Source organism: Cuculus canorus, chromosome 8 (genome assembly GCF_017976375.1).
Source record: "Cuculus canorus isolate bCucCan1 chromosome 8, bCucCan1.pri, whole genome shotgun sequence".
NCBI lineage: Eukaryota > Metazoa > Chordata > Aves > Cuculiformes > Cuculidae > Cuculus > Cuculus canorus.
Window position 1 is genome coordinate 22694135 of NC_071408.1, and position 27045 is coordinate 22721179.

General features: G+C 40.1%; 1 protein-coding gene across 2 annotated transcripts; it reads right to left on the reverse strand.

Annotated features, from left to right (window-relative positions):
• Positions 1 to 2054: 2054 nt before the first annotated feature.
• On the reverse strand, positions 2055 to 26953 carry SCP2 (sterol carrier protein 2). Of its 2 annotated transcripts, none has more exons than XM_054073173.1 (16): positions 26807 to 26953; positions 25147 to 25201; positions 24523 to 24594; positions 20039 to 20170; positions 18926 to 18990; positions 17780 to 17906; positions 16529 to 16592; positions 16195 to 16281; positions 15430 to 15580; positions 14208 to 14355; positions 11909 to 12016; positions 9199 to 9352; positions 6307 to 6397; positions 5607 to 5736; positions 4198 to 4277; positions 2055 to 2996 (listed from the first exon to the last, which is right to left on the reverse strand). In XM_054073173.1, the coding sequence occupies exons 1-16, from the start codon at positions 26849 to 26851 to the stop codon at positions 2901 to 2903; spliced, it is 1605 nt and encodes a 534-aa protein (XP_053929148.1). In that variant the 5' UTR covers positions 26852 to 26953; the 3' UTR covers positions 2055 to 2900. The 2 variants fall into 2 exon arrangements, with proteins under 2 accessions (XP_053929148.1, XP_053929147.1); XM_054073172.1 differs by having other exon boundaries at positions 6307 to 6400.
• Between the last annotated feature and the right edge of the window lie 92 nt (positions 26954 to 27045).

Genomic DNA, 27045 nt, shown 5'->3' on the forward strand with positions numbered 1-27045 from the left:
ATACTACAGAAGGAGAAATAGAAAATTGACTAACTCTCTTAGTTCCCAGCAGAGAAGTTAGGCTGTGCCAACCTCTGCATTACTCCCTCTAGCTATAATCCATAAGTAATCTGGGATCTTTCTGTTATGACAACATCGTATCTGCAAGTGCCCACACCTGGAAGTCCTGGGCCTGTAAAAACAGAGATTTCTCTGAGGCCAGGGTCTCAGGCTTGGATCTGCTTTCCCTTGGTAGCAAACTCCAAAGCTTTTGTTGAGTTGTTTGGTTTTTTTGCACTGGTGGTTATTTTTTAATATTCCTGTGCAGCTTTTTTCACCTCTTAGAAAGTGTTCTCAGTTTACAAGTGAGAATATCACAGCCAGACTTTTATTGGTATGGACTACTATGATCCACTTTAGCTTGTTTACATTTCAAAATTAATTTGCTGCTATAACTGAACAGTGGCTAAAAAATGTCGTGCCTGAGCTCAAAATTCTTGGAAAAGGGAGGACCTTAGCTTGCACACAAGTATCTACCCAAAGCTGTTCTGGTGCTATCAGTGTTTCAAAACAAGGACAAAGCTTGCTAATGAAAGGGGGTCTATGCAACTCTGTAGAGGAATGAAATGTTTTCAGTACACATCTAGTGCTGCAATCCTGTAATTCCCCTTTGTTTTAGCCTACAAGCCAAATGGCAAGACTATAGGGAAAAGCATTGGATACACTAGGAAATGTTATTTTGTAGAGTGCTAACCCTGATTGTGTTGGAGAGACATGATTCCTACCTACTATGATCCTTTGGGTGAGTCAATAAACAAGTACACAAGAGGAAATCTGATTCCTATGACCTGTTTATGTTCTAAGAAGCTTCCGGTGGAGCAAGGCCATCTCTGTCCCATTCAACATCAAACTAATGCCTTGGAAAAGAAGATGAACAGTGTGGGGCTGAAATTCGATTCATTCAGCTATTAAAGATGAGGGCTGAGTGCAGAAGCTGCAGGTAGGTCTCAACACTGAGAGTCTGGACAGTAAAACAGAGTTGAAATTCAGTATAAACAAAGCAGTGCTTATGGAATCACAGAGTCTCAGCTTCACAGTGCAGAAATCAGCACTGAGGTAATATGAAAGAAAGGAGGCCCCAGTTTTAAGATATCTATGAAAATGGCTGAAAACTAGTAGTAGACAGAAAAGCAACTGGGGAAAATAAAACAAAGGCAGAAAATGTCCAAGTCTTAACATAAAACAGAGTGCAACGTACAGGAAGGACACGTGGATCACCAAAAGGTTTTAAGGGCCTCTTCATGAGAAACAGTTCCACAGAATGTCCTCTTCTTTAAGCTGTGAAGCCTGAAGGTTGTTGGGCAAGACTATAAACATGATGAATGCTTCAAAGCTGTTCACTGTTTCAGTAAAAAAAAAAATTCCAAACAAACAAGAAGCAACTAAGAGGTACAAAATAAAACCACAATGTATAAGATAAACCAGAATATATTTAATTCCACATGATGCAACAGTAAGCTACAGAAACTTTTGACCCAACCTGTCAAAAATTCAAAAAGAGACTGGGCAAACTCATGAGAGACCATCCATCAAGAACTTTATATACATATGCACCACTTCTGGTTCACATTTGTCAGCTGCGAAAAGATTAAGATCACTGGCAGCTAGGAAACTATTTTGGCCCGTCTTAATATTTCTTCCAAGGTATGAACGGTACAGAAAATACAGTGGGCTAGATTAGTTTTTGGTCTGATTCTGTACAGCCCTTCTTACTGCTCAGCAGTCTATTAAAAATTTACACTAGACAAGCAGAATGATTGGCTTGAATCAGCTCATTTTTATTATGAATTTACTTAAAGCGTAAGTTTATGGCCAAGTTCCCCAGTCATGGCCCACACATGCAAGGATGTGAGGTGTATGTTCAGGACTGAGATACAGTTTATGGAGTATCTATTGACTGTGCCTGAGGAGGAAAAAGTGAATGACTGCAGGCACTCTTCACGACAACAAATTAGTCAATTCAGTGCATTCACATTAAATCCATGTTTACAAATCTGAGGAAGAGACACAGAGAAGAAGAGAAAAAGTATATTTATTTTTCTATTAAACTTCCAACCAGAATACATTTTCCCAAAACAGAAGATAAAGCTTTTACATTACTGGTAAGAATTACATAATGATCAACACCAGATTTTCTCAGGAGAAAACAGGTAAAATACTGGTTACACTCTCTCTGTGCTCTCCTGGCACACCTAATCCTCTTTCAAGATGAAGATTGAGAAGATGAAGATTTCAAGATGAAGATTTGAGATTCAAACCCTGTGAATCTCAAAAGCAATGTTCTGCTTCTTGCTTACTTCTGGATATTTTGTTTACTTTTTAGTTCCGAAGTAGTAATAAGAAAAGTATTCTATAGCAAATTCCTAAAGCCTGTTCTAAAAAGTGTTGTTAGAGATCCCCTTTACAAGACCACTTTAATGTAAGAAGCAGCAAATCTGTTAGAATGGTAGTCTGAAAGCATTTGTATGACCAATAACCATTTCTAAAAAAAATGCAACTCATTCAATCAATATTTCAAACAATTTATAACCTGCCTCACTCCCTTCCCAGCTGAACTGAACAACAGCAAGCAGCCTCATTCAACTCTAAGCTTCAAAACTGTTTTCATATTAATTAAAACAAAAATTGTCACAAATACCCACCATATACCATTTTTAAGAGTTAGTGCCTCAAGCTTAGCCTAAAAATCTTTGCCATAAAGAAACTGACAGAATTTATTAAGGGAATTAAGGTCTCTCACCACAGAATTTAGGTGAGAGAGGTCCAATCAAACCCAGTCTGCACCACATTATTGATAATGTCTAGTTTTATTCTACTTTTTTGTCAAGAATATCAAGTACTGACTCTTCACCCTAATGAGCTCAAAGTTTAGCTTTGCCTGGCTGAAGTTGTAGATTCTGAAGTTTCATTGCCATGCCCATGTTCCCAGAAACCTTCAATTTGCCTTGAAAGAATGCCTAAAAAGAAAGAAAGATAACATGAAATGCAATACAACATATTAACCCTCCCAGAAGTTACAAGCTATGATGTATGTGCAGGTCCTGGCCTGCAGTTTTATAATTCCAATTGTTCTAGCAGACACCTCAACATTCACCAACAGATGTATTTGCTGACACTAGAAGATATAATAGTAAACTGAGGAAGTTGTATCCTTATTATATTTGTAAAACCTAAGGAAAATAAACTTAGTATTGCTTGTTTCTTCGATTATCACAATAATGAAACTGTATAAAAAGCAGGGCAGCACACCAAACAGTTTGGTGATGGCAGTTCATCGAAGTCCACTATTTCAGCTAAAGACAATAAAGCAATAGTGCACACAGTTGATGCAACAACTGATTTCTTACTCAAATCCCATCCCCTGAGCTATTACTGGTTTTGTCACTGATTAATTCAATTTTACAAAGCTACTTTGTGAAGCTGACATGCTGAAGATTTGGATTTTTTTCCTCCAGACCTCTTAAAAAGATGAACGGCGTGATGAACCGCATGCACTAAAACACACCAATTGTAGATGTAAAATTGCAATTGCTTCTGATTTCCTACATGAACATCACAACATTTCCATGATTTGTTTCACCTCTCAAACTTCTAGATGCACTTTATTTTGTGAAAATTCTCATTTACCCTGTGACTATGAGGCAAAAAAATCTTAAAAGAACGTTACTCAGAGCATTTCAAATTTAGAAGTATGGAAGAGCAACTTAAAATTAACTTAAACACCCAGTTTACTTGTACACTATGGCTGCTTTTGACACACTGAGGAATTAAAAAAACAAATAATCATAGGCATTCAGTGGGTGCTCACCTCAATTTCCATTTTACAGCACCAAGATTACTCCTTGCACTACTACCAGCTATAAGTATAAAGCCCTCCAAACACAGGGCCAACATGCAAACACTAGCTTCCCCCTCTTCTCTACAAATCAAGCACTACTATATCCCTCTCTAGATTTCTTGCAGGATATGTGAGATAAGATACAGCTGTTCAGAAGTCTCTTGAGTATTCCTACTTTTGCCAATTTGTTAAGAGAATTGTCTTTTGTCAGGTCAGCCATGGCAGTTTTGGAGGAGGGGATTTTTTTAAATTAAACTTAAACACACTCAAAACAAACAAATGAGTCAGTCTTATTTTCATCTCATCTTTGCTATACTTACTGTCTGAGGATTCATTTTGCCAGTCATGAGAGCTAATAGATCAGCATCAGCCATTGTAATCGTACAATCCGCCTTCTTATCTGTAAGACAGAGTCAACTATGAAAATTCAAACTGAGAGATGGAACCGTAATAGGCAGCACAACTCCACAATGAACCTGTTGATGCTACAGGTTAGCAAAATGGTACCTAAAGTATGTGCAAATAACAAGAGCAGCAGGAGATCACTCAATATCCAACAGGCATCTGTGCCACCTATTAACACAGGCCAGCCCAACACTGAAGAAAGATGAACCTTTCTAAAATGTGCTAAGCAAAATCATTCCTTGATAAGAATTATTAATTTACTTGTAATCAGACAGAATGTTAACAGCAAGCATTGACAATTATCTAAAGTTTTATCAAGCTTAAATTTGCTAGTGTTAAGATCAACTGAGAATAAATGTGGTTTTCCCCATGACATGCTCTGAAAATATTAATCACTGACATTTCAGGCATCTCCTGCCCTCTCCTTCAACAGGAACAACAAGTTAATTCTAAAAGCACTCATTTGAATGAATTCAAATCTACAAGTGTTTAGGAACTTCCTACCAGAAATAAGCTGAAAAATTATTTTAATAACCTCTGATAGATACATTATACCAAAGGGCACATCTTCTCCTAAACTCAATGTATTATTAAGTTTAACTCTCTCATAAAAAGGTGTCCATCCAACAGAAAACAGTGCTTTTCTTTTTGAAGTAACTCAGATCAATGAATTCCAAATCAAATTCCCTGTCATGTGTTTAATTAAAAGCTTTAGGATGCAGGTTCATGGATATAGGAGATTACGAGGACAGACTGTTGTCTTTGGCTTTTTATTTACATTACTAGTATGCATGACTCCAGATACGAGACAAGACATTTTCACGGCAAGGGTACAAATCCTTTGTTTCCAATACTTTAATGGAGTTCCCCACCACCACCCAGTCTGTGCCTTATTTAGGTCCGTCTTTTCTAAAATTGAAATTGAAGTTTATGCCAGCTGGTGCTACATTGAAATCAGTTGACTTTTATTGCTTAACTAGCTGCAGAGCAGAAGTAACAAACCAGCTTACCACCTACAAACACAACAAAGACAACAAAATCCCTGAGGTTTGAATTTTGTTTTAAATTCCGATTCCTGTAAAAGTCATACGACAGATCTGTCTGGAGTCTTTAAGAAAACATGCAGCTATCTAGACAGAATTCAGAGTAGATGCTGTTTAATTCCTGGTCAGAAACATCATGGATTAAAAATGTCAGTAATAAGACAAGCATAAAATTAAAGTATCTTTATACCACTTTTGCTCAAGATCACTATAGCTTAAACCAAATACGAATTTATATTCATTATGTGTTTTCTGCAATGACATAATAAAATAGCACTGACCTGAATTAACCACCACAGAGCCTTTACCATTTTTCACATCTACTATCCAAGTTGCTTCTTTCCCACCAGGACCATCTTTTATTTTGAAGGCAAAGACGCCACCAATTTTCTTGACAAACTGCTCTCCTTCCTGTAATGACCATGTAATGTGCAAATTATTCATTTACTTCAAAATAATTTTAAAATTGTTTTAATTTAACAGAAAGTAATTTAAAAACCTTTACTCTTTCTACTAACGCAGAACTATCTATTTCCCTTTACTAGGAAAATTAAAAAAAAAAACCACAATCAACTAACCAACCCCCCGCTCACAAACTATAACTATCCATACCAAAATCTATCAACTAAGAAAAATGACCACTGTTCTACAGTCTTGTCTTGATGTAAGTCTGACAAAATGTGATTTTTATTTCTAATCACAAAGCAAGAATCAAACATCAAACGCAAAGTTTCCCGTGCTAGTCAGCAAGCTCTTCACACTCAATCTAAACTTGCCTTTACTGAAATGCCCTTATGCAGGTAGGAACCATCTTAAAAAAAAATCATTTCAAACCATGGCAGAGCATCCAAAGATTTGACACAGCACAATTCAAAGGTGTAACATTTGTTTCAACAACCAGTACTGCAGAACTGAGTGATGCTACTATTTTCTCATCAGGTTTCGCATGTCATAAATTAAAAAAAAGAAGTAGTCAAATACCTCTTGGAGCTTCTTTTCAATCTCTTTGAAGACCAAATGTGACTTAAATCCATCAACAGCTGCGTTGAGAGGCACAGCCTCAATACGATCACTGCTGAAATGAAAAACCCACTCATTTACACACCTCTAATCACATTTTCAGCATCTTCAAATTACCATGAAGAGGCCTAACACCAGCAAGAACAGCCACATTGAAACACTTCAGCAGCATAGTGCAACTACAGGACATCGAAGTGAAGCTTGGCCTCTGATGGGCTTGACAGCTTGAATTACAACCACTTCAAGTATCTGGATGGTTTTGCATGTATAGGCAGGACAGTAATTTTATAATAGAAGTAAATCATTAATCTTATTTAGATAAATCAGCAATCACTATTGCCACACGAGAGAGAGGAGAACATGCGCTATCTCAGAGAAATAACTTCTTTCAGGGAAGTGGAGGGAGCAAAACAAATCCTTTTCCTGAGGGCAGCAACAGCAAAGAAGACGACACCTGAAGAAGACACATCCATTTTGTTAATAAACCAAGGCTTATAGGATGTAGAATTGTATGGTGTCAAAAAAAAAAGCAGAACTGTTTCAAATACTAATCCAAAATGCATCGAGTCCTGTTGTCATTTACCCTGATGTACTTTCTTGGCAGCTATTACTAAAGCCACTAATTACAGCCTAGATCTGAATCCGATGATTAAGTCTATGTGCATTGCTGTAGGAAAAATGATACAAAGCCTCTCCATAAACACAAAATGTCACCACTTTTCTCTTAATTACATAATACACAACATCATTCAATTACATAAGCGGCATCTGAATGGATTAGCCGCACTATTTCATTCCAAAGTCTGACACACATTAGTGCAACCCCTTGCATCAGGTAGATTTTTAAGCTTCTCTAATGTAAGATGCAACTGGCATTGCTAAGATTTCTCTGCTTTGAGTTGCACCTAAGAAAGAATTTAAAAATTCTCACTACCAACAAAGGTGAAGTGAGCTGTAGTAGACTAGACTTAATTTCTTCATATGCGAAGTTTTTTCTGACAGGAAGGCACTACTTCTAGCCGTATACAAACAGCAGTATACAAACAGCAACAGACTCCCTGCTCCCTAAATTGCAGTATCTTTAAAGACAAAGCTCAAAGCAATGGAAAATGGTTTATTCCCTATAACAACCTTTGCCCCTGATTTAAAACTGTGTACCACCACCCACTGCAAAGTTTTTTGAGCATGTTTCAAGAGAATCCAGAGGAAAACCTGACTATTCCTGGATAGTATTTTCTCATATGGTCCAACCTCTTACAGATCACAGAAATGATAGGATTATTATCACTTCTGACACTGCACTGCAGAAAGTTATTGGTGCAGCCTTCCAAAGTCCAATTGCTTCTCTCATTACCTTCCAGGAGCTGTACAAGTCTAGCTAAAGCAGACATTAGAAATACGAGTTGGGAGAGGAATATTTCTTTCTGGATTTTCCTGCTCACATGCCTTTAGAGCAAACAGAAAGTACTGGCATCAAGCTTTAAAACCCAGACCATCATACCCAGAGAGAATAGCTCAATCTTTCTAAGCAAAGTCAAAAATTAAAATATAAAGGCAACCGTGAATTAAAAAAGTATCTTCTGAAATTCTGGTCTAATTACAAACTTTCAGTATTTTCTCTCAATTCCTGTCCATCCTAGCACAGAACTACAGCAGATCACAAGACAGCTTCAAAGCAGTGCTCTCCTCTCACTCTGAAGTGTGCGCTCCAATTGCAAATGCAGATTCTTTAGCCAGGACTGGACAAGTAATATGCCTGAATTCTAACAAGGACTTAGAATACCACATGCAACACGTACAGCTGAAAGCAATTATTCATGAAACCAAGCCAATAACAATTTTAGCAGTGAAAGCGGTGGGTATGTCAAGTCCCATGGATGTATTGCTTTTTTTGGCAAATTTTGAGTTTCAATTAATTCATTTTAACGTGGCCTCTTCTGTACTTGGAAGGGTGGTGGGTTTTTTTGTTTAGTATGCCTTTTTTCCTCCAAACATTAGACTTTTCTTTACAGGAAATCATGTGAGCTGTTATCTTTTCAATAACTCACAACTCTCAGCGTGTACTGTTTATTAGGAATAAGGCACTGTGTAAGGTATAATGTCTGCACACACTTGCAGCACCGTAGGTACACAAGAGTTCCAACTGTTGAGCAAATTTTAACTTACAGTGCAATTTCTTCCTTGCACAGGGGCAAAAAACAGTCTAAAACAAATAAATTTTGAAACATGAAGATAAGTGACCACAGCCAAGGCTCAAAATGAGCTTAGTTCACACCATGACTGAAACCACAGTGGCAGTGTCTAATGACAAGACCTCTGCACAAATGCTGCACAGGCACTGGTGCTCAGCAGTGTGTCTTCTTGCTCAGTGCTCTGCAGAAACACAGCCTGAGAGGTGGGGACTCTGCAAGTGGGCACTCTGAAGGAGGCCACTCTGCAAGGCGGGGGTCCTGCAAGGTGGGGACTCTGCACATTGGGGACCCTCTAAGAGGGCACTCTGCACGGTGGGGACTCTCTAAGCGGGGGCTCTGCAAGGTGAGGACCCTCTAAGTGGAGACCCTACAAAGTGGGGACCCTGCAAGGTGAGGACCCTCGATAAGTGGGGACTGTGCACAGTGGGCATCTCTAAGTGAGAACTGCGCAAGTGGGCACTCTGCAAGGTGAGGACCCTGCAAGGCGGGAGCCCTCTAAGTGGGCACTCTGCAAGGTGGGCATCTCCAAGCGGGGACCCTTTGCAAGGTGAGGACCCTGCAAGGCGGGGACTCTACGCATGGGCCCTGCAGTCGGGCACCCCGCACAGTGCGGCAGCGCCCGGAGGAGGACCCGCCGGCCCCGCCGCCCCCCGCCGCTCACCTGTCCGCGCCGGGGAAGCCCATGCCGTACAGCGTCACCACCGCGGCGCCGCCCAGGCCCAGGTTGTGCTGCAGCGCGACCTTTGCCCCCGGGACCTGGCGCCGCCCGGCCAGGCCGCGCAGCTGCCAGCAGAGTTCGGCGCACTGCGCCAGGCCTGGGGAATCGAGCACAGAGCGCACGTAGGTACCGGCCCCTGGAGCATCCCCGCATCCCAGCACAGCGCATCCCAGGTGGGGAGAGACCGGCTAGGGTTAGCGAGCCCAACTCTCTGCTTCTTGCAGGGCTACCTAAAACTAAATCACTGCAGTTTATAACATCCCAAAGGATGCTCCCAGGGCCTGCTCTGGTCATCACGAGCACAGCGCCGCTGTACGATGCAAAAGCTTCTCCATCGAAGAAATAATAACAATAATAATAATAATAAAAATAATAGTAATAGTAGTAATAACAACAACAACAATAATAATAAACCAAGGTCTCTGAGTGAAATGCTAGCCACTTGTGGAGCAATCGCTGCTGGCAGCTCTGCTGTGCATCTCCCAGGCCAAGGCAGCTGGCGGCTCCCATCCTGGTTTCCATTTCAGCAGCTTTAGGCTGGAATCATAGGATAAAAGAATGGTTTGGGTTGGAAGGGACCATAAAGGTCATCTAGTCCAACCCCCCAGCAGAGAGCAGGGACATCTTCAACTGGTTCAGGCTGCTCAGAGCCTCATCCAACCTGACCTTGAATGTTTCCCGGGATTATTAGGAAAAGGTTCTTCACTCAGAGGGTGATGGAGCACCGGAACAGGCTCTCCAGGGAAACAGTCATAGCACCAAGCCTGACAATATTCAGAAGCATTTGGACATTGCCTTCAGACGCATGGTGTGAATTTTGGGGTTGTCCTACATAGGGATAGGAATTGGACTCAATGATCCTTGCGGGTCCCTTCCAACTCGAGTCATTCTGTGATTCTGTGAATGGTTTGGGCTGGAAGGGACCTTAAAGATCATCCAGTTCCAAACCCCCTGCCATGGGCAGGGACACCTCCCACTGAATCAGGTTGCTCAAAGCCTCATCTAGCCCAGCCCTGAAAACTTCCAGGGATGTGGCCCTGGGGGAGGGAACCACCTCTCTGGGCAACCTGCGTCACTGTTTAACCATCTTCAGTGAAAAAAATTCTTCCTAATACCTAGTCTAAACTTTTCTTCCTACAGGTATGCTCCACAAACAGCCTTCCCTATGACATTAAGTGCATACATGCAATAGGATTTGGCAAAGTTAATTATTGGCAGCTTGGATACCTAGAAATTTATTTTCTTGGGAGGACTAAGATGCTGGTGAATTCCTTTTCAGTGTAGCCCTGGTTTTCAGTTCCCACTTACCCACACTCTCCCAACCATTCCATCAGCTATTTCTGCAACTGTGATCCAGTTCAACCACACACACGTTTCTTCGTCCTTCCATTACCCAAAGGCCCCATCCCATCCCCTCCCTTCCCCTAGACAGAGGAGGAATCTGCATTTTATCCACCACAGCTTACACATTTCCAACTGAAACGTGATGAAGAGGATGAGTAAGGAGTTTCCCAACTCCAGTCATAGATGAGCATTAACAAGTTTCATACACACTCTCAGCTTCAAGGAGAGAATGTGTGCTGTGGTACATCCTGCCCTGGAACAGTGTAGAAATTTAAGATGACTGAGATGACCTCTGATTACCATATAGCTACACACAAGGCTGCCTTACAGTGAAACTAAGCTGACAGTCTGTAGACATGTCACGTTCTGCATTGTAATGACTCTTCCCTCCATCCCATGCCAAGAGAGAGACATGTACACCATTAATTGCCTCTACATTTATCACTGTGTAACCTACAAAAATTTAACACAAACCTAGCAATGTAACACTCATCCTGTCACAGATGTCACAGGTCTCACTAACCTAGAATGTTTTTCTTCCTAAGGTTCCTAGTACTTCCCCCGCTCTAGCTGCAGATTATCTAGCTGTTACAGCCATTTAGAGTAAGGTTTGTTGTGTTATAAGGTTTCCTCTTCTTCAGTTTTCTGACAATTTCTCATTTCCAAACAAGGAAGGCAAATTATCTTCAGATATCCAAACAAAGTTTATCCAAGAGCCATCTCATTTGGAAGCAAGCGTAGCAGTTCAAAGAAAACAAAAACCAAAACAAAGAAAAAGGAAAACCTATGTTGCTGGGAAACGGTGACTAACTGAGCTTCTGTTGTAAACATCAGATAAATATTTTGACATTCAAGGCTTAACAGATAATAGCTCTTATGACAGCTAACAAGGGAACAGGCTATTCTGATGCAGTAAAAATCTCCAAAACCTGAATTTTAAAGGATGACAACACATGAAAATAGTTACTCAAACTACATTCAATGGAAGTTCTACCATTGAGCAATTAGTTAGAAAAAAAGTTAAGCTGTTTTGAAGGTTGTTTTAATGACAACAGAAGGAAAAGCACCATAAAATTAGGTAAGTGCTAATGATCAAATTCCTTCTCCAATTCTTAAGGGTAAGCAATCCTACATGGTCAACCTCCTCTAATGCCTGCATTAGATGGAAATGCAAATCAACGCTGGAGCTTCCTCTGGTTTTATGAAACCCTCAGGTTTCATACAGACAAATAAAAGTGGGAAGCATGTGCCTCCCAAGAGCTGTATGTCATATCTAACCAGCATGACTAAAAGAAAAGATTTTGCATACCTGTAGCACCAAGTGGATGTCCCTTTGAAATCAAGCCACCACTAGGATTAATAACCCATTTTCCTCCATAAGTATTGTCTCCTCTGTCAATCAGGTCACGTGCTCCTCCTAGAAAACAGTATTTATAAAAGAAAAATGTTCATTTAAAAAAAAAAATTCTTCCAATTCTACTGTCACTAACCAAAGACTCTGCCTGTCAGCCAAAACCTAAGAAATACTACAGCACAGATTTTACAAGGAACAGATTATCCAGACTACATTAGTAAGAGTTGCTTATTCTACCGAAATAACATGGAAAAGTAGTATAAGGCCTAGTGTTTAATACAGAAGCTTTATTAAGTTTGCTGATGAGCTGTTTTGTTGATATATTATGATATAACCAATGTTATGAATCTGTTCATTACTTTATTAATGAAAGTGCAGTGCTAATTATGTTTTTCGCAAAAGAGGGGTTAGTTGTAGTTTGTGACCCTCAGGACATGGAGATCCTGGTGAACACCAAGCTGAACACCAGCCCTTGCCACAGAGAAGGCCAATGGTACCCTGGGCTGCATTAAGACCTTAAGACAGTAAATAAAATCGCTCATAATACTAATGCTTAGAATTGCTTAGCTTTCCAAACTATTAGTTCCTGTGCCTTCACCAAATAGCTCTTCTTTTTTAACCAGTCCCTTACTCCTTTATTCTTGTACCAGCTTCTTCGGCCTACCTTATCAATGCTGCCACATTTCCTGACAAATTTAGACTAGACATAAGGAGGAATTTCTTCACTGTGACAGTTGTGAGGCACTGGAACAGGTTGCCCAGGGAATTTGTGGATTTCCCATCCCTGGAGGTGTTCTAGGCCAGGTTGGATGGGGCTTGGGCAGCCTGATCCAGTGGGAGGTGTCACTGCCCATCGCAGGGGGGTTGGAATTATATGATCTTTAAGGTCCCTTCTGACTCAAATCTTCTATGATTCTATAATTCTAAATGGCAAGCATTCAAAGGCAAATATTTGAAGACCTACAAACATAAAAAGTCTTCCTGAAGACCTACGAACTTTTGTTTCAGTGAGAAGGTCAGGATTACTACACCATCTAGTGACAGAGTCTGGTATTTTCTCAAAATTAGTTAAAAAATTACAGAAAGATTACTTCAGGTGATTATTTATGCAAAGCAAGAATACATTTAGACCTTCAATATATCTAATACTGAAATAGCAGTTCAATGCATTATTTATTTGAAATCAGACAAAAACCTCTACAGTGGAAAATTTTAATGGTTTGTCTTACATACATAGAACGAAGCTCCACTGCCATTTAACCTGCTGCAAATCCATTCATTTCAATGAAATTAAACTAATCTGGGCAAAACATAATTTGGGGCCTACAGGAAAGTTGGGAAGGGGCTTTTTATCAGGGAGTGCAGTGATAAAGGATGTAATGAGGTAATGGTAATGGTTTTAAGCTGAAAGAGGGCAGATTTAGATTAGATTTTAGGAAGAATTTTTTTTCCTCTGAGGGTGGTGAGACACTGGAACAGATTGCCCAGAGAAGTCATGGATGCTGCACGCCGGAGGTGTTCAAGGCCAGGTGGGATGAAGCTTTGAGCAACTGGATCTACTGGAAGGTGTTCCTGCCCATGGCAGAGGGAGTGGAACTGGAATCTTTAAGGTCCTTTCCAACCCAAACGATTTTATGATTCTATGATCAATCCGGACAGGTGGTGCATTGTCATACAGTTGACTTTAGAGGTGTGTTCACAACTTGCCAACAACTCTGTATTTTCAAAGGCAAAGTTGTTTCAGGATTTTTTAAAAAGTCATATGAAAAATGAGTAACTCGGTATGGCCCTCTAAAAAAAATTCTTGTCAAACTTTTATCTTCTTAAAGGAAATACAGAGATGGATGGAAATCTTGGGGTAGGTAAGTATACAGCCCTGAAAAAGGCATATAACACTGAGAAAGATAACAGGAGTCCTTAATGTCCTTGCTCTGCTTGCTTAGAAGAGCCATTGCCACACAGGTTAGCCGTATGATTCCACGTAGTTGTCCAACATTTTAATTTTCCTTGTGTATTTCTTCAGAAATCAGGTTAACGTGTTCATTTGTTAAACTAATTCTAGAGTTTGCAGGTCTTCCTTATGTCACTACACTGGTAGTTCGCTTTTCCCTCTTATGAGGTCAGCTAATAAGATTTTCAAATATAGAAGATCTGTCCCGTAGACAGCTCGAAGTTCTGATTATATGAACATATAAAAAAATACTTTCAAAGATTTCCATTTTAGTAGAACAATGATCTCCAGTGATGCTGTTACCTTCTGGACAAAGTCCGAGAGCTTCATAGGTAATGAGCTCATTAACTGAGAAACAGTCATGAAGTTCAATCACATCAACATCTGTAGGTTTTAGGCCTGCTTTTTCAAAACATTTTTCTGCAGCTTTTTTAGTCATATCATAGCCAACCTGCAACAAGAAGAAATTGCAGTTAAAATGTCATTAAAGAAACATAACTAGCATTTTCATTTCTACATTCCCTCTAAGTGAAGCTAACCTGTAGGAAGTGGCATCATAATTTGTTTTAATGCATCACATATCACAGTTTAATATTCATACAGTATAAATTGTATAGAAAGAAATAATGGATTCCAAGTCTTGCTGCTGACACATGGAAACTTTTATCAAAACGGCTCACGAGCCAAATTGCTCCTTTTCATGACTCAGACCATCTTCAAACTGTCTTGCTACCTTTTTCTGTCAGCCAACTGACTAGAGCTGTATTTGAAACCAAAACAGAACACGACTGCAACAGAAACTATTGGGTATTCTAATGGTTTGACTTACATCCAATTATTTTAGTCAATTTACAGTGGGATCCGTATGTTGCCATTTAGGTTTTTCCCGTCGTTCTACTTAAGCAAATAATCATGACTATATCCATCAGGTTATTTCGATGAAGAGCAATGAAGCTGGTGAGGGGGCTGGAGAACAAGTCTTACAAGGAGCGGCTGAGAGAGCTGGGGTTGTTTAGCCTGGAGAAGAGGAGGCTGAGGAGAGACCTTATTACTCTCTACAACTACCTGAAAGGAGGTTGTGGAGAGGAGGGAGCTGGGCTCTTCTCCCAAGTGACAGGGGACAGGACAAGAGGTAATGGCCTGAAGCTCCGCCAGGGGAGGTTCAGGCTGGATATCAGAAAAAAATTCTTCACGGAAAGAGTCATCGGGCACTGGAACAGCTGCCCAGGGAGGTGGTTGAGTCGCCTTCCCTGGAGGTGTTTAAGGAACGGGTGAATGAAGTGCTTAGGGACATGGTTAAATAAATTTGTTAAAAAACAGGGTTTTGATAGCCTCTTTATAAATTTCTTCCTGTTATTCCACAACAATACTCTTTGCTTGGTCCACCTGCCCAAACAAAATTACTTTTATATTCACCACAAATTTGTTTGATTACTGACATGAAAACATCTACAGCATTATTAGGACTTGCAGGTATTAAAAAAGCCCCCCAGAAGTATCATGGAATACAGAAATGTAAACTTACCATCTTCATACAACTGTTTTCTTCAAACGTGCTTGGATAATCAGTAACCATCACCTGGGCTAGAATTTCCACAGCTTTTGTCTGCAACTTACGTTTTTTCACAAAGTCCTCACTAGCCAAAATTGCAGCTGCGGCACCATTTGATGTTGGACTGATTGAAAGAAAAATAATGAAGTCATCATTCTAAATTAGTAATGTCAATCTTCCACAGAATTATCTTCCAATACAAACCAAAAAAAACCAAAAAGGACAAATGTAAAACTACTTTCTTTGGCTGATGCCACTGAAACTATGTGTTTCACCATCAGTGTTTGCTGAACACCTTCAGTAATAATTATACAGACATTTGAAAAGCATGACATCAAAACAGAAACGTGTCATTAAGGTTTTCAATCTAGAAAAAATCAAAGCTTCTACTTGGCTAGAATACATTGTTAAAAACAAGACTGTGGGAGTGTACAAGAGAGGCTGAAGAGAAGAATTAACACTTAACAGCAATGGATCACATTGGTAAAAGATATGGAATGATGCAAGAGCCTCAAAGCACAAAACATGCTTCAGCTTTCTGTACTATGCTGTGAGCAAGTATCTAGGTAGTGTTTGGTCAAGACACAATTCCCACATTTGCTTTATTTACAAGAAGTTTTACTTAAAATAATCCATACATTTTACTTCACACGCAAACAGACTTTTATTTAAAGAGATGTCCAACCCTATTTGTCTTAACATCAAGATTTATTTCACAATGCTAAGTCCTCTCCTTACCAACACTGTAAGACAGTCAAGTAATCAAAAATTTTGCGTGATTGCAGAACTTCATCTAGCGTGTACTCTGTCTGGAACTGGGAATACCTAAGAAAAACATACAGATGTCATCTTAGTTTTAGCACAGCCCTTAGCAATTGACATACTAATATCACATATATTAGGCAGCTATAGTGCTGGGTTTTACAAAATATAAGGCACTGGATATAGAACTTATGCTCGATATAATTCTTCTTCCATAATAAAGAATATACTCTGCAAAGTATTTCTAAAAATAATACACAGCTTTGCACGATTTTTTTAACAGCAACGTATGTTCGATACAATTACTCACGGGTTGTTAGTTGAATGGCTATGATTCTTCCATGCAATTTTTGCAAAGTATTCTGGATTTGTCCCTGGAAGGGGAAAGAGAGCTGTGTTGAAATACTTTGTTTACCCGGCCAGTGCTAACATAGCATTTTAAATATTGCATAATAAGAATTTGACCCTTACAGGCATCTTTACAAAAAACTTAACATTATCAAGGCTTCCCTCAGAATTCAACTTAGGTCTAAGAATTAGATAGACACTACTACATACAGCTTAGTTTTGGCTAACAAAACATCCTACTTGTATATTTAACACTTACTAATAAAAACATAGGAAACAAGCAGTTTGAGGCATTATTATATTACTGAAACTTGAATACTCATTTTCCTAGCAGTGCAGAACAGCTGCAGGGAAAATTGGAGTCTTAAGTCTAAATGTTTTCCATATACTCATCTATAACTAAGTGCAAACAAAAGATGTTCAACAGGCCAGCCTGTTACCTTGGAGCCAATTCCCTTGTCCGGTGAAGCAGTAAGAAAAAGCAGTAGCGACAGCCTAGTACGGCACATTGAATCAAATGGTCTCTCCCAAGTAACAAGTGATAGGATGAGAGGAAATGGCCTCAAGTTGTGCCAGGGGAGGTTTAGCCTGGATATTAGGAAAAAATTCTCCGTGGAAAGCGTTATCAGGCACTGGCAGAGGCTGCCTAGGGCAGTGCTTGAGTCACCATCCCACGAGGTATTTCAAAAGATGGGCAGATGTGGCACTTAAGGACATCGTTCAGTGGTGGGTTTTGCAGTGGTAGGTTTACAGTTGGACTTAATGATCTTAAAGGTCTTGTCCAACCTGAACAATTTCATGATTCTATTCTATGATTCTATGATTCTATTCTAAATATCCAAACCCTTTTGTCAGACAATTCCATCCCGAGCCTATCTATCCAGACACAACGACAAAATGCAGGAAGTTATGCAACCTTATCAGCCAGACCTTACAGAGGCACAAACCATACCATTAGCAGGATTACGACTTTGTATCAGAGCCTTAATTTTGTCTCCTTATGGTTTTGTTTGCCAAATATTACCAACTTTCCTGTAAATAAACTCTTTATCTAAATGTTTTCCCACATGTGTTAGCTGTAGATGTTGCAGTTGTAGCACTTGGGTAAAAGAAAGGACACTGAATCCTATCACTTTTTAAAAATTAAATCCTAATATATATTTTTTAAATCACTTCATTAAAAGACGACAGTGAAAAATGTATTTTAACATACCATATTTCTCCATATGTTCTTTGCCAGCATTTGCAAACATCTGAGGTGTTAGTGGAGCACTTTCTATGCCGTATTTATTTACCATCACCTCCAAATGTTTGTCCATTGGATTAGTTCTGTCTAAAAACTAAAAAGAAGAGGAACAGTTATGAAGCAAGTCATAATTTCCTTTTCTTTATAACATCATCACACAAGTGCCATGGATTTCAAGCAAAATACAGTTTTTTCCGATATTTTAACAGTTCCACTGGACAGTAAGTTGCACTTCAGTGACTTGTTTTGAAGTATTCATAATTTCGCAACTATAAAAGAGTAAATAAGTAGAAAATGCTTAACATTATAATCACAGCACTGATTCACGTCAAGGACGACTCCTATGTGATTTCTATCACAGCCACTATTTTCAGCAGAGGTCTTCAGGTATTTTTCACCTCAGTTTTAAATCCTATAGTTAACATAGTTCTAACTTATAAAATTAATTATGTATTAGTTTTTTTCAATGAAGCTTTAATGAAATACCACAAAGTATGTTACTCATTTCAATCAGTTGTTAATTTAACTTTTCTCAATCAAACCTCTGCGTACATTATGAAATTTGGCAGTTCTGTGGTTAAATGACATTTGGGCCATAAAGCAAAATACAAACAAATCCACATACACACTTCTCCAGTAAAAACAAAGAAGAGACAAGAAAGAAAGGTTTACAGATACCTTTACTTTTGGGGGAAGTGTGTTAATTGGTCAACTGAGTAAGCATCAAGCCAAAAGCCAGAAGACCCAGATTCTTTCTTTGATTTGCTGTGTCATTTTGAGAGAGACCCTTCAATCACTCAATGCTTTAATATTCTATCTGGTATTTTCATTATTCCCCATTCACCCTGCAAAATATTCTTGGCAAAATACTAGAGGTATGACATACTACATAAAATTAATTTTAAAGCATTCCATACAAAATTTGTATATCACAGCTCCAATCAGAATCATAAAACTCATTACAAGTTTCAGTGGATCAAAATAATCGTTTATTTTGTAATCACCTGCAGTGGCAATTTAAATCAACTGGTATTTATGAGAACATGTCTCAGAGACTGAGGAGTGAATTTCATCTATGAATTCAACAAAATGTATAAAGTTTTAGACACTTACACCTGCAGCAAGGGATCCTTTCGCCATCCTTTCAAAGCCAAGCGCCAGAACACAGTCTGCCAAACCTTAAGATAAAATTTGTGGCTCTTTAAAACACAATGTATTTATAAATGACGTTATGTACTAACAACTATTCACTTACATGAAATACATGTAAACACCTACCAGCTGCTCTTCCTTCTTTCTTCATTTTTGAAAGAAAGTCAGATTGGGACGGGAACACTATTCATACAAACATACTGATACTGAAGAATGAGAGATCACTACAGGGTCTGTGTTTATTTTTAAGCTGTTTGTTTGACAGCAATTATCTTAGATGACCAAGCACTTATGTTTGCTACAAATATGAGAAAAAGTGATACAGAGTGCTGCTGTAGTTTCCATTACAGAAACATCAGCATTTAAGTACAAGAAATTATCAAAGTCCATAAAGGAATTAGAGAAACAAAAGGAAACACTCATCTGTCAGTTCAAAGCATAGTCTGTCATAAGGCATTGTTCTCTTCACCTCTCTTCCAACAACGTGTTAGTCAAATATTCATGTTAACTTCAAGTTAAAAAGAAAAAAATTTAAAAAGTGCAAAAGCTAAACTTCTTAGCTGATTCTTCTCTCCTTTTCATCCTGCAGAGTCTGGTGTCTTGCAATACTAAAATGCAACTTGTTCTGCACTACTCCAAACAGTCCTTCCAGAAAAAACTTACTTACTTACTTACTGCCTTACTACTTAGAAGGTTTATACAGCTTATGACACAGGATATTTATATCTATATACACCATCTTACTGCATCACAGTCTCTTAGGTGCACACGTAATGCTGTAGTTCATATGGAGAGTCCCACTCTCAAGTGCTTGGTCTTATATTTTTGTACACAAGTGATCAACCTCTTCAGCTGAGTGAGGCAGAAAATATAATTTTGTCTATGAGGATAGGACATCTACAACTCAGAATAGTCACGTATTCACTATTTTGTTCTTCATTCAAGTTATTTTCATAGAAACACAGAATATTATTATATTATATAGTATTATCCTATATATGTAGTATTATCCTATATATATTAACTATATATTATATATATAGTATTATCCAGCCCCAGAGTAAAACAACTCACCTCCTTCTACCAGTTGTCTGGCCATGAACAAAGCAGTTGACCCAGTAGCACAGTTGTTGTTGACATTAACAATAGGAATGCCAGTTAAACCCAGACCATGATAGATAGCTCGTTGTCCACAGGTTGAGTCACCTTTATACAGAGACACAACATTAAAATAAGGTACATACTCAAATTTCACCAGCAAAAAGAAATCCCTCAATGCATGTGCAAGGCTACCACTTCAAATTGCAAACCTGAACTTCTGAATTGTCATCTTGAGTAACTTTCTCAAGTGTCCACAGTACAAGCAGCTTAGAAACAACGAGAAAATCATCAGATTTTAAAAAGAGAAGTTTGTCCTGCTTCTGTGACAAACAGTTTTGAATCAATGGACAAAACTATCACAAAGACGTGGCTTGGATGGCACTGCAGGGATTAGAGCTGACTGACCCTACTTCAGTTGCTGTAATACAGTCATTAATAGAGAAACAGGAAGAAAATAAATGGAAAACTCTCCTCACTAAGAGAAACCTGATTCAGACAGCTTTGAGATGGACATCATGCATCTGGGAATCGGAATGACCAGAAAAGGTTTGAACCAGTCATTTAACACTATCTCATCTCATCACAGTAAGAAGTGACTGCAAATTAAAAGCTTCTGCTGAGCACGTCTACTAGAAATCTGTTTGATTTTGGGCTGTGCTGGTTTTACTTGGGATAGAGTTAATTTTCTTCATAGTAGCTAGTATAGGGGTCACGTGTTGACTTGGTGCTGAAAATGGTGTTGGTAGTACAGGGATGTTTTCTTCATTGCTGAGCAGGGGTTACACAAGGTCAAGGCCTCTCTGCTTCTCACCCCAGCCCATCAGCGAGCAGAAGCCGAGAGGGGACACAGGCAGGACAGCTGACTCCAACTGCCCAAAGGGATATTCCACACCACATGACATACTGCCCAGCAATATAAAGCTGGGGGAAGAAGGAAGGGGAGGACATTTAGAGTGATAGTGTTTGTCTTCCGAATTAGCTTTTAGGCGTGATGGAGCCCTGCTTTCCTGGAAATGGCTGAACACCTGCCTGCTGAGGGGAAGTAGCAATGGAATTCCTTGTTTTGCTTTGCTTGTATGTGTGGCTTTTGCTTTACCTATTAAATGGTCGTTATCTCAACCCATAAGTTTTCTCACTTCTACCAGTCTGATTCTGTCTCCCATCCCATCACAAGGAATGAGGGAGCAGCTGTGTGGTGCTGCGCTGCTGGCTGAGATTAAACCCCAACAGCCCTTTTATGTGCCTAACATGGGGTTTGCAATAACAACAGGTTTGATTGGAATGTGCTGGATAGAATTTATAGCGGCTATTGCTGGTTAGCCGTTAACCAGCAGGCTTCTATGCATGCTTGCCTTACTGTGTATCAGTCTAGCACTCATTAGTGCTGCTTTTTGCTTTTGCTGCTTACTGTGCTGCTGCACTTGCTGATCATCTCACTCTGCTGCACCTGGGAACATTTTTATAACATCAACGGCCATGTGCCTGGGCTAGCAGATGGCATGGGGATCACTGCTGTTTCTGTGCTGCTGTGCTGGACAGGCTGGAACTCCAGTCTGAACTAAAGTCAAAGGGACTATTACCTGTGGATAAAGCCCACACAGGACACCCTGAAGTGTCTGTAGCCATGAGTAAGTCATCTCAAAGCATCTGTGGCTGTGGCTATGTCTGTGCCACCACAGGTATACCCCTGAAGGGATTGCAGCCCATGCATAACTCCACACCGGAGAAGGTAGACCTCAAAGCAACTGTGGCTGTACATAAGTCTATGCTGCAGTAGTTACACCATGAAGCATAAGTCGTGCATGAGGTCATGCTGCAACACCTCAAAGCATGTGGCCATGGACAAGCCCATGACAGCACAGGTACACCCCTGGAGGGACTGCAGCCATGGGCAAAGCCATGTTAGAGTAGGTTTACTTTAAGGGACTATGACTGCGGGTAAGGCCATGCTGGAGCATGTATATCTCCGAAGGTATTGTGGCCCGTGGATACAGCAACGCTGGAACAGTTGCACCTCAAAGCAACTGTGGCTGTGGGTAAGTCTATGCCGCAGCAGCTATGCCCCTGAAAAGACTGTGGCTCATAGATAAGGCTCCACTTGGAGCGGGTACACTCCTAAGGGGCTGCAGTCTGTGGGTATGTCTAAGGTGGAGCAGGCGCAAGGGGAGGAGTTTGCTGCAATGCTAAGCCCCTATAACCTGGCCCAAAGGGACCAGGTGCAGAGATTGCAATGCAAAAACCTTTACTTTGTTGTAACCCAGGACTCGAGTTGCACGTTATGGGAATTCCTATAGAAGGAACCCCTTGCTGCTAGCCAGGCTAGGAGCAAAGGGATGAGTTCATTGCAATGTTAAACCCTATAGCCTGTCCCAAAGGAACCAGGGGTGGAGATTATAATGGAAATTTTAATTGTTGTAACCCATGACTTGAGTTGTGTCTTACAGGAATTACGATAGCAAGAACCACCTGAACCAACTGAGGACATGCCTTTCAAAACACAGTGCAAGTGCAACAGCGACCCAACCTGAGCTGGCTTTGGTGCCCAGCAACTCCATGCAACACACCACCTCTCCTGTCCTGACTGATCACCGTAACAGATAAATCCCAAAGTCATAGTGTGATGGATGCACTTAATCTCCCTCAACCAAACCAACCGCAGTTTGGTACAGGCTCCAAAGGAGGCAAAGGCCTGGGCTGTGGCTCAACTGAAAACTCCTTTATGAAACCCATGGGCAGAGCAACACTGAAAACCAATAACTTGTGGGTATAAAGAGCCCCATGGATACCTCTCCTACTGTATGTGATTTGACCACAAGTCAACCACTTTTATCCCATAAACATGACAGCCTGAGTGAACTTTCTTTGAGTTCACCCTGCTGGGCAGTGTGGCTGCATGGCAATGATCTCCCTGTGCACTGGGACACCTCTCGAGGGGGCTCCTCAGAGCAATGAGATCTTTTACAAATGACAGATCACTGGGGAGCCCCATCTGAATCCTCCCTGGACAGCAACTGGACTGCATGCCAAGCAACTCTCCTCTTTAGCAGGAATTACTTGTTTAGCTTAAGTAACATTTTAAGTAGACTAAATCACATTATATATAACATTGTGTGAATTAGTGTGCTGTTTGCTTAGCTTTGCCTGTTTCACAGAAGCAGCTAGACCTCCAGAATCAAAATAAATCAGAAGGTACAGAGGCATCAAGGATACAGACCATCAACAACAGCTGCAACTAGACAAGATAGCAACCTATCTGAAAGACACGAAAGAAATCCAATGAGGAAAAGAAGACCCTAGACCCAAATATTACTACTGAATTGAACCATCATGTGAGGGTAGGTAAATAATCTGTAAGGGTACAATTGCTCAGGGACTTCTTTGTTCTTGTCAGCCTCTCTCTCCAGAGCTGATCGTATTGCTTTATCCTTTCATTAAATAATTTAATAAAATCCGATGCTTCTGCTTTGCAAAACCTTGGATTCAAACTTTGAGCAAACAGACACTGGACGCCCAGATGGAAGGTAAGCGAAGTGGGAAATCGTGATGAAACTTTGAAATCTTAGCTAAGTAACACAGAGAAGCAGCTGTGCACGTATAATCCTTAAGCTATAAACACATATAATTCTTACCCTCAGTATCTCTTAGCCATAAACTGACAATTAGTCAAGTCCAGGACTACAACTGGACCCAGCCACATCTAGACTCTCCCTGAGCAGGAGTTCAGAAAGGTTCTGAATCTCATGACTAGATGGGAGGGTCTCCCTTACACAGGGACTGGGGATGCAGAAAGGTAAATCAGTCCAAATCGATTCTAACCCATTCCTTTCTCCATATGTTTCCTCCATGTAGTAAGTCATAGGGTGACCTTGCCATCGACTTCGGTTAAGTCGCATTTTTATCTAAAAAACTCATTTGTGACTCATGGACTAAATGAACTCAGTGGATATTTTGTGGACATTTTGCAGGAGTGGTCCATAGACTAAGGGACTAAAACAATTGTATCAAAGGATGGGAAGAGGGGTGAGGGTTAATGAGGTTATACTGGATAGGGACCTGAGTGTGACATAAATTGTATGGAATAAGGGGTGGAGAATGTGCTGCGTCTGGCTGGGATCAAGTTAATTTTCTTCATAGTAACTGTTACGGGGCTATGGTGCTGAAATTGGTGCTGAAAAGTGCTGATAACAGAAGGGTGTCTTCCTTTCTGCTAAGAAGGACTTAGACACAGTCAAGGGCTTTCCATAAACTCCACAAAAAAACATACATAGATCTGTCATCACGAAAAATATTTTTTAAAACTTTTGAGACAATTCTACAAACTGACACAACTAAATATTATAACATGAAATTGACGGGATCCCCCATACTTTATCCACACAGATGTAAATAAAACTTTACCCACACAGATGTCTGCAAATGTCACAGATGTCACATCCCAATCAAACGACATTACTTACCATAAACATAACCCACACATGCCTGCTCCACCAATGAATAAGGAATCCCAGCATCAGCTAAAGCCTTCTGACCTAAAAAAGTTTAAAAGTTGAAAAAAAATTAAAAGTTGAAGAAAAAAAAAAAAGCAGTTCTCACAACAACATAACAAGCGAAGTAGTGCAGTATATGCATGGTTCATGCACTCACAAATAAAAGAGTGATAAAATTCCTTACTCTATGATGTGAATGGTTAAGACAGTCTTTCACCTTAACTCTCCTAAGTACAATTTTGCAAAATTTTGAGTTCTGAACAAGCTCCTTTATAAGAAAATTTCATGCAATCAATTTTGTGTTCATGCACAAAGGTTGTTTGTCCCAATCAAATAGTGTTTGAGCAATTTAGGAAATTATTTAAGTGTCCAGTTTAAATTTAAGCTACCCTTCTGACCTCAGTACTGGAAGGCAGTGAGTTGAACAGGTCAGTTATGGAATTTGTGAAGAAAGTGTTGTTTTTTATCAGTTTTAGATTTGCTTTTTATATGTATCTATTTACTGAACAGTAGCTGTTCCTCCATACATATAACAAAAAGACTTTAAATAAGTGTCAGCAATCACACTAAATATTTGCTTTATTATTAAATTACCTGCCTCATAAGCCATGTCTGGATAATCAGTGCTCTTCTCACTAGGCTTTGTGAACTGCCAAGAAAAAAAGAAAAGGAAAAAAAAATAAGAACAAATCACAGTGAGATTTAATACATCTTTTGCTCAAACTGGTACAGTTAGAAGCTTTACATTTAACTTAGAAACAGGTTTGTGAACAATCAGTTTTAAATATATAATGCAAACAATTTAATTCAATTGACCCAAAAGTGCATGGACAAAATCTGCTCAATTCCCAAGGGCTACTTGGGATGTCCTGCAGGACATACCAGACCATGTCATGGCCAAGAACAGAAAACAGTACAGTTTCCTGCAAGCTGAGGACCATTTTTCTCAGTCTTAAAGAAGATCCATGGTTTGCATGGAGATGGATGATAACCCAGTCCAAAGCTTGTGGGTGAGACAGAGAATGACTGTCACCTTCACCGGTTCATTATAATACATGCCATAATATTCACTAAGGCTTTGACAGATATTTCCCTTCCACTTTATGTTGTTATATTCCTATTGGTAACAAGAATATGCTTGTTGTTTGTATGGAACTTAATTTACATATGGTTCCTTTTCCAAAGCCTTATTCCATTTTGTTACAAATCATATCATACCTTACCTCTCACCACCGGAGTACAGCTGGTATTTCTGTTTTCTTTGTAGTATGACTCATTCAAGTACACCAACAAATACACGTTCCGCATTTTTACATCATTAACAAAAAGCATGACTGCTAAAAAAAAAATCCCCACACTACTACTACAGTTTTACAAATTATTTGATGTTCACTGTTAGTATATAAAAGTTGATTTGCTACGTCTTTACGCTTACCTCCCCAACTCCAATCTTTCTCAACACTTAGCTGTACTTTCTGCAGTGCCTCCTTTCCTTAACTTAGATAGAGAACCTTCATACTGAAGGTCATAAGAAAAAACCAGTCACTGAATTGATCATTGTAAAAGTGTGTAAGAGTGACAGAGGTTTCTTGGGCTAATAAAGAGGTGGAAAGAGTACTAACAACTTCTCAAATCACACTAAGCTTGTAACTGGGATAATCCACTCCTGAAAATGAAAGGCATGGTCTGTGGCACTAATTACACAGACAGGAAACACAGACTGTTCTTTAGAGAAGGAATACAAATTTTTAGCAGACATGACATGATTAAGAAAGGATACAAATCCAAAAGACACAATAATAAAACGCTTCAGATGTGACATGGTGTCTGACAAGTTTTAGTTGTCTTTTCCACGCTACCCTTCCTTCCCTGAGCGCACCACAAATGAGTGAGAGTCCAATAGCTTCCAAACTGCGTTCTGCGATCCAGTCCAATAAACACCATTGACAGAACAAAGCCTGTTACCTTTTATTTCCTCCTATCTCATGTAGCAAGGAGAAAAAAAAGTTATTTAAAAAGCTGGGGGGGGGGGGGGTTAGAATCACAGAATCATGGAGGCTGGAAAAGACAGGAATGGTTGGACTCAATGATCTAAGAGGTCTTTTCCAACCTAGTGATTCTATGACCCCTCAGATCACCCAGCCCAGCCATCAGCCCAGCACCACCGTGCCCTCTGAACCACTCCCTCAGGGCCACATCCACACTCTCTGTGAACAGGGCTGAGACCGCACAGCGACCCCGGGACGGGCCCTACCTTGGTCATTCCGACGCCCACCACGAACACCCGGCGAGGCACCATGGTGGGAAGCGAGGGTGCACCCCGTCCTGCGGCTGCTGCGCCTGTTCCGGCTGCTGCTGCCCCTCCTGCTGCTGCCCCTCCTGCTGCTAATGCTGCTGCTGCTGCTGCTGCTGCTGCTGCTGCCCCTCCTGCCGCTGCTCCGGCCCCTACTGCCCCCCCTCCTCCCTTTTGCTCCTGCCCCTACTGCCCGCCCC

What these genes read in the sequence shown, in the direction of transcription:
- SCP2 (XM_054073172.1), bottom strand. Translation starts at nt 26,851, where the DNA reads ATGGTGCCTCGCCGGGTGTTCGTGGTGGGCGTCGGAATGACCAAG. An exon ending in ATGTGTGGGTTATGTTTATG is followed by an intron (nt 20,171 to 24,522) that starts GTAAGTAATGTC and finishes CTCTGTATAAAG; the next exon opens with GTGACTCAACCTGTGGACAA. An exon ending in AAGGATCCCTTGCTGCAGGT is followed by an intron (nt 17,907 to 18,925) that starts GTAAGTGTCTAA and finishes TCTTCTTTTTAG; the next exon opens with TTTTTAGACAGAACTAATCC.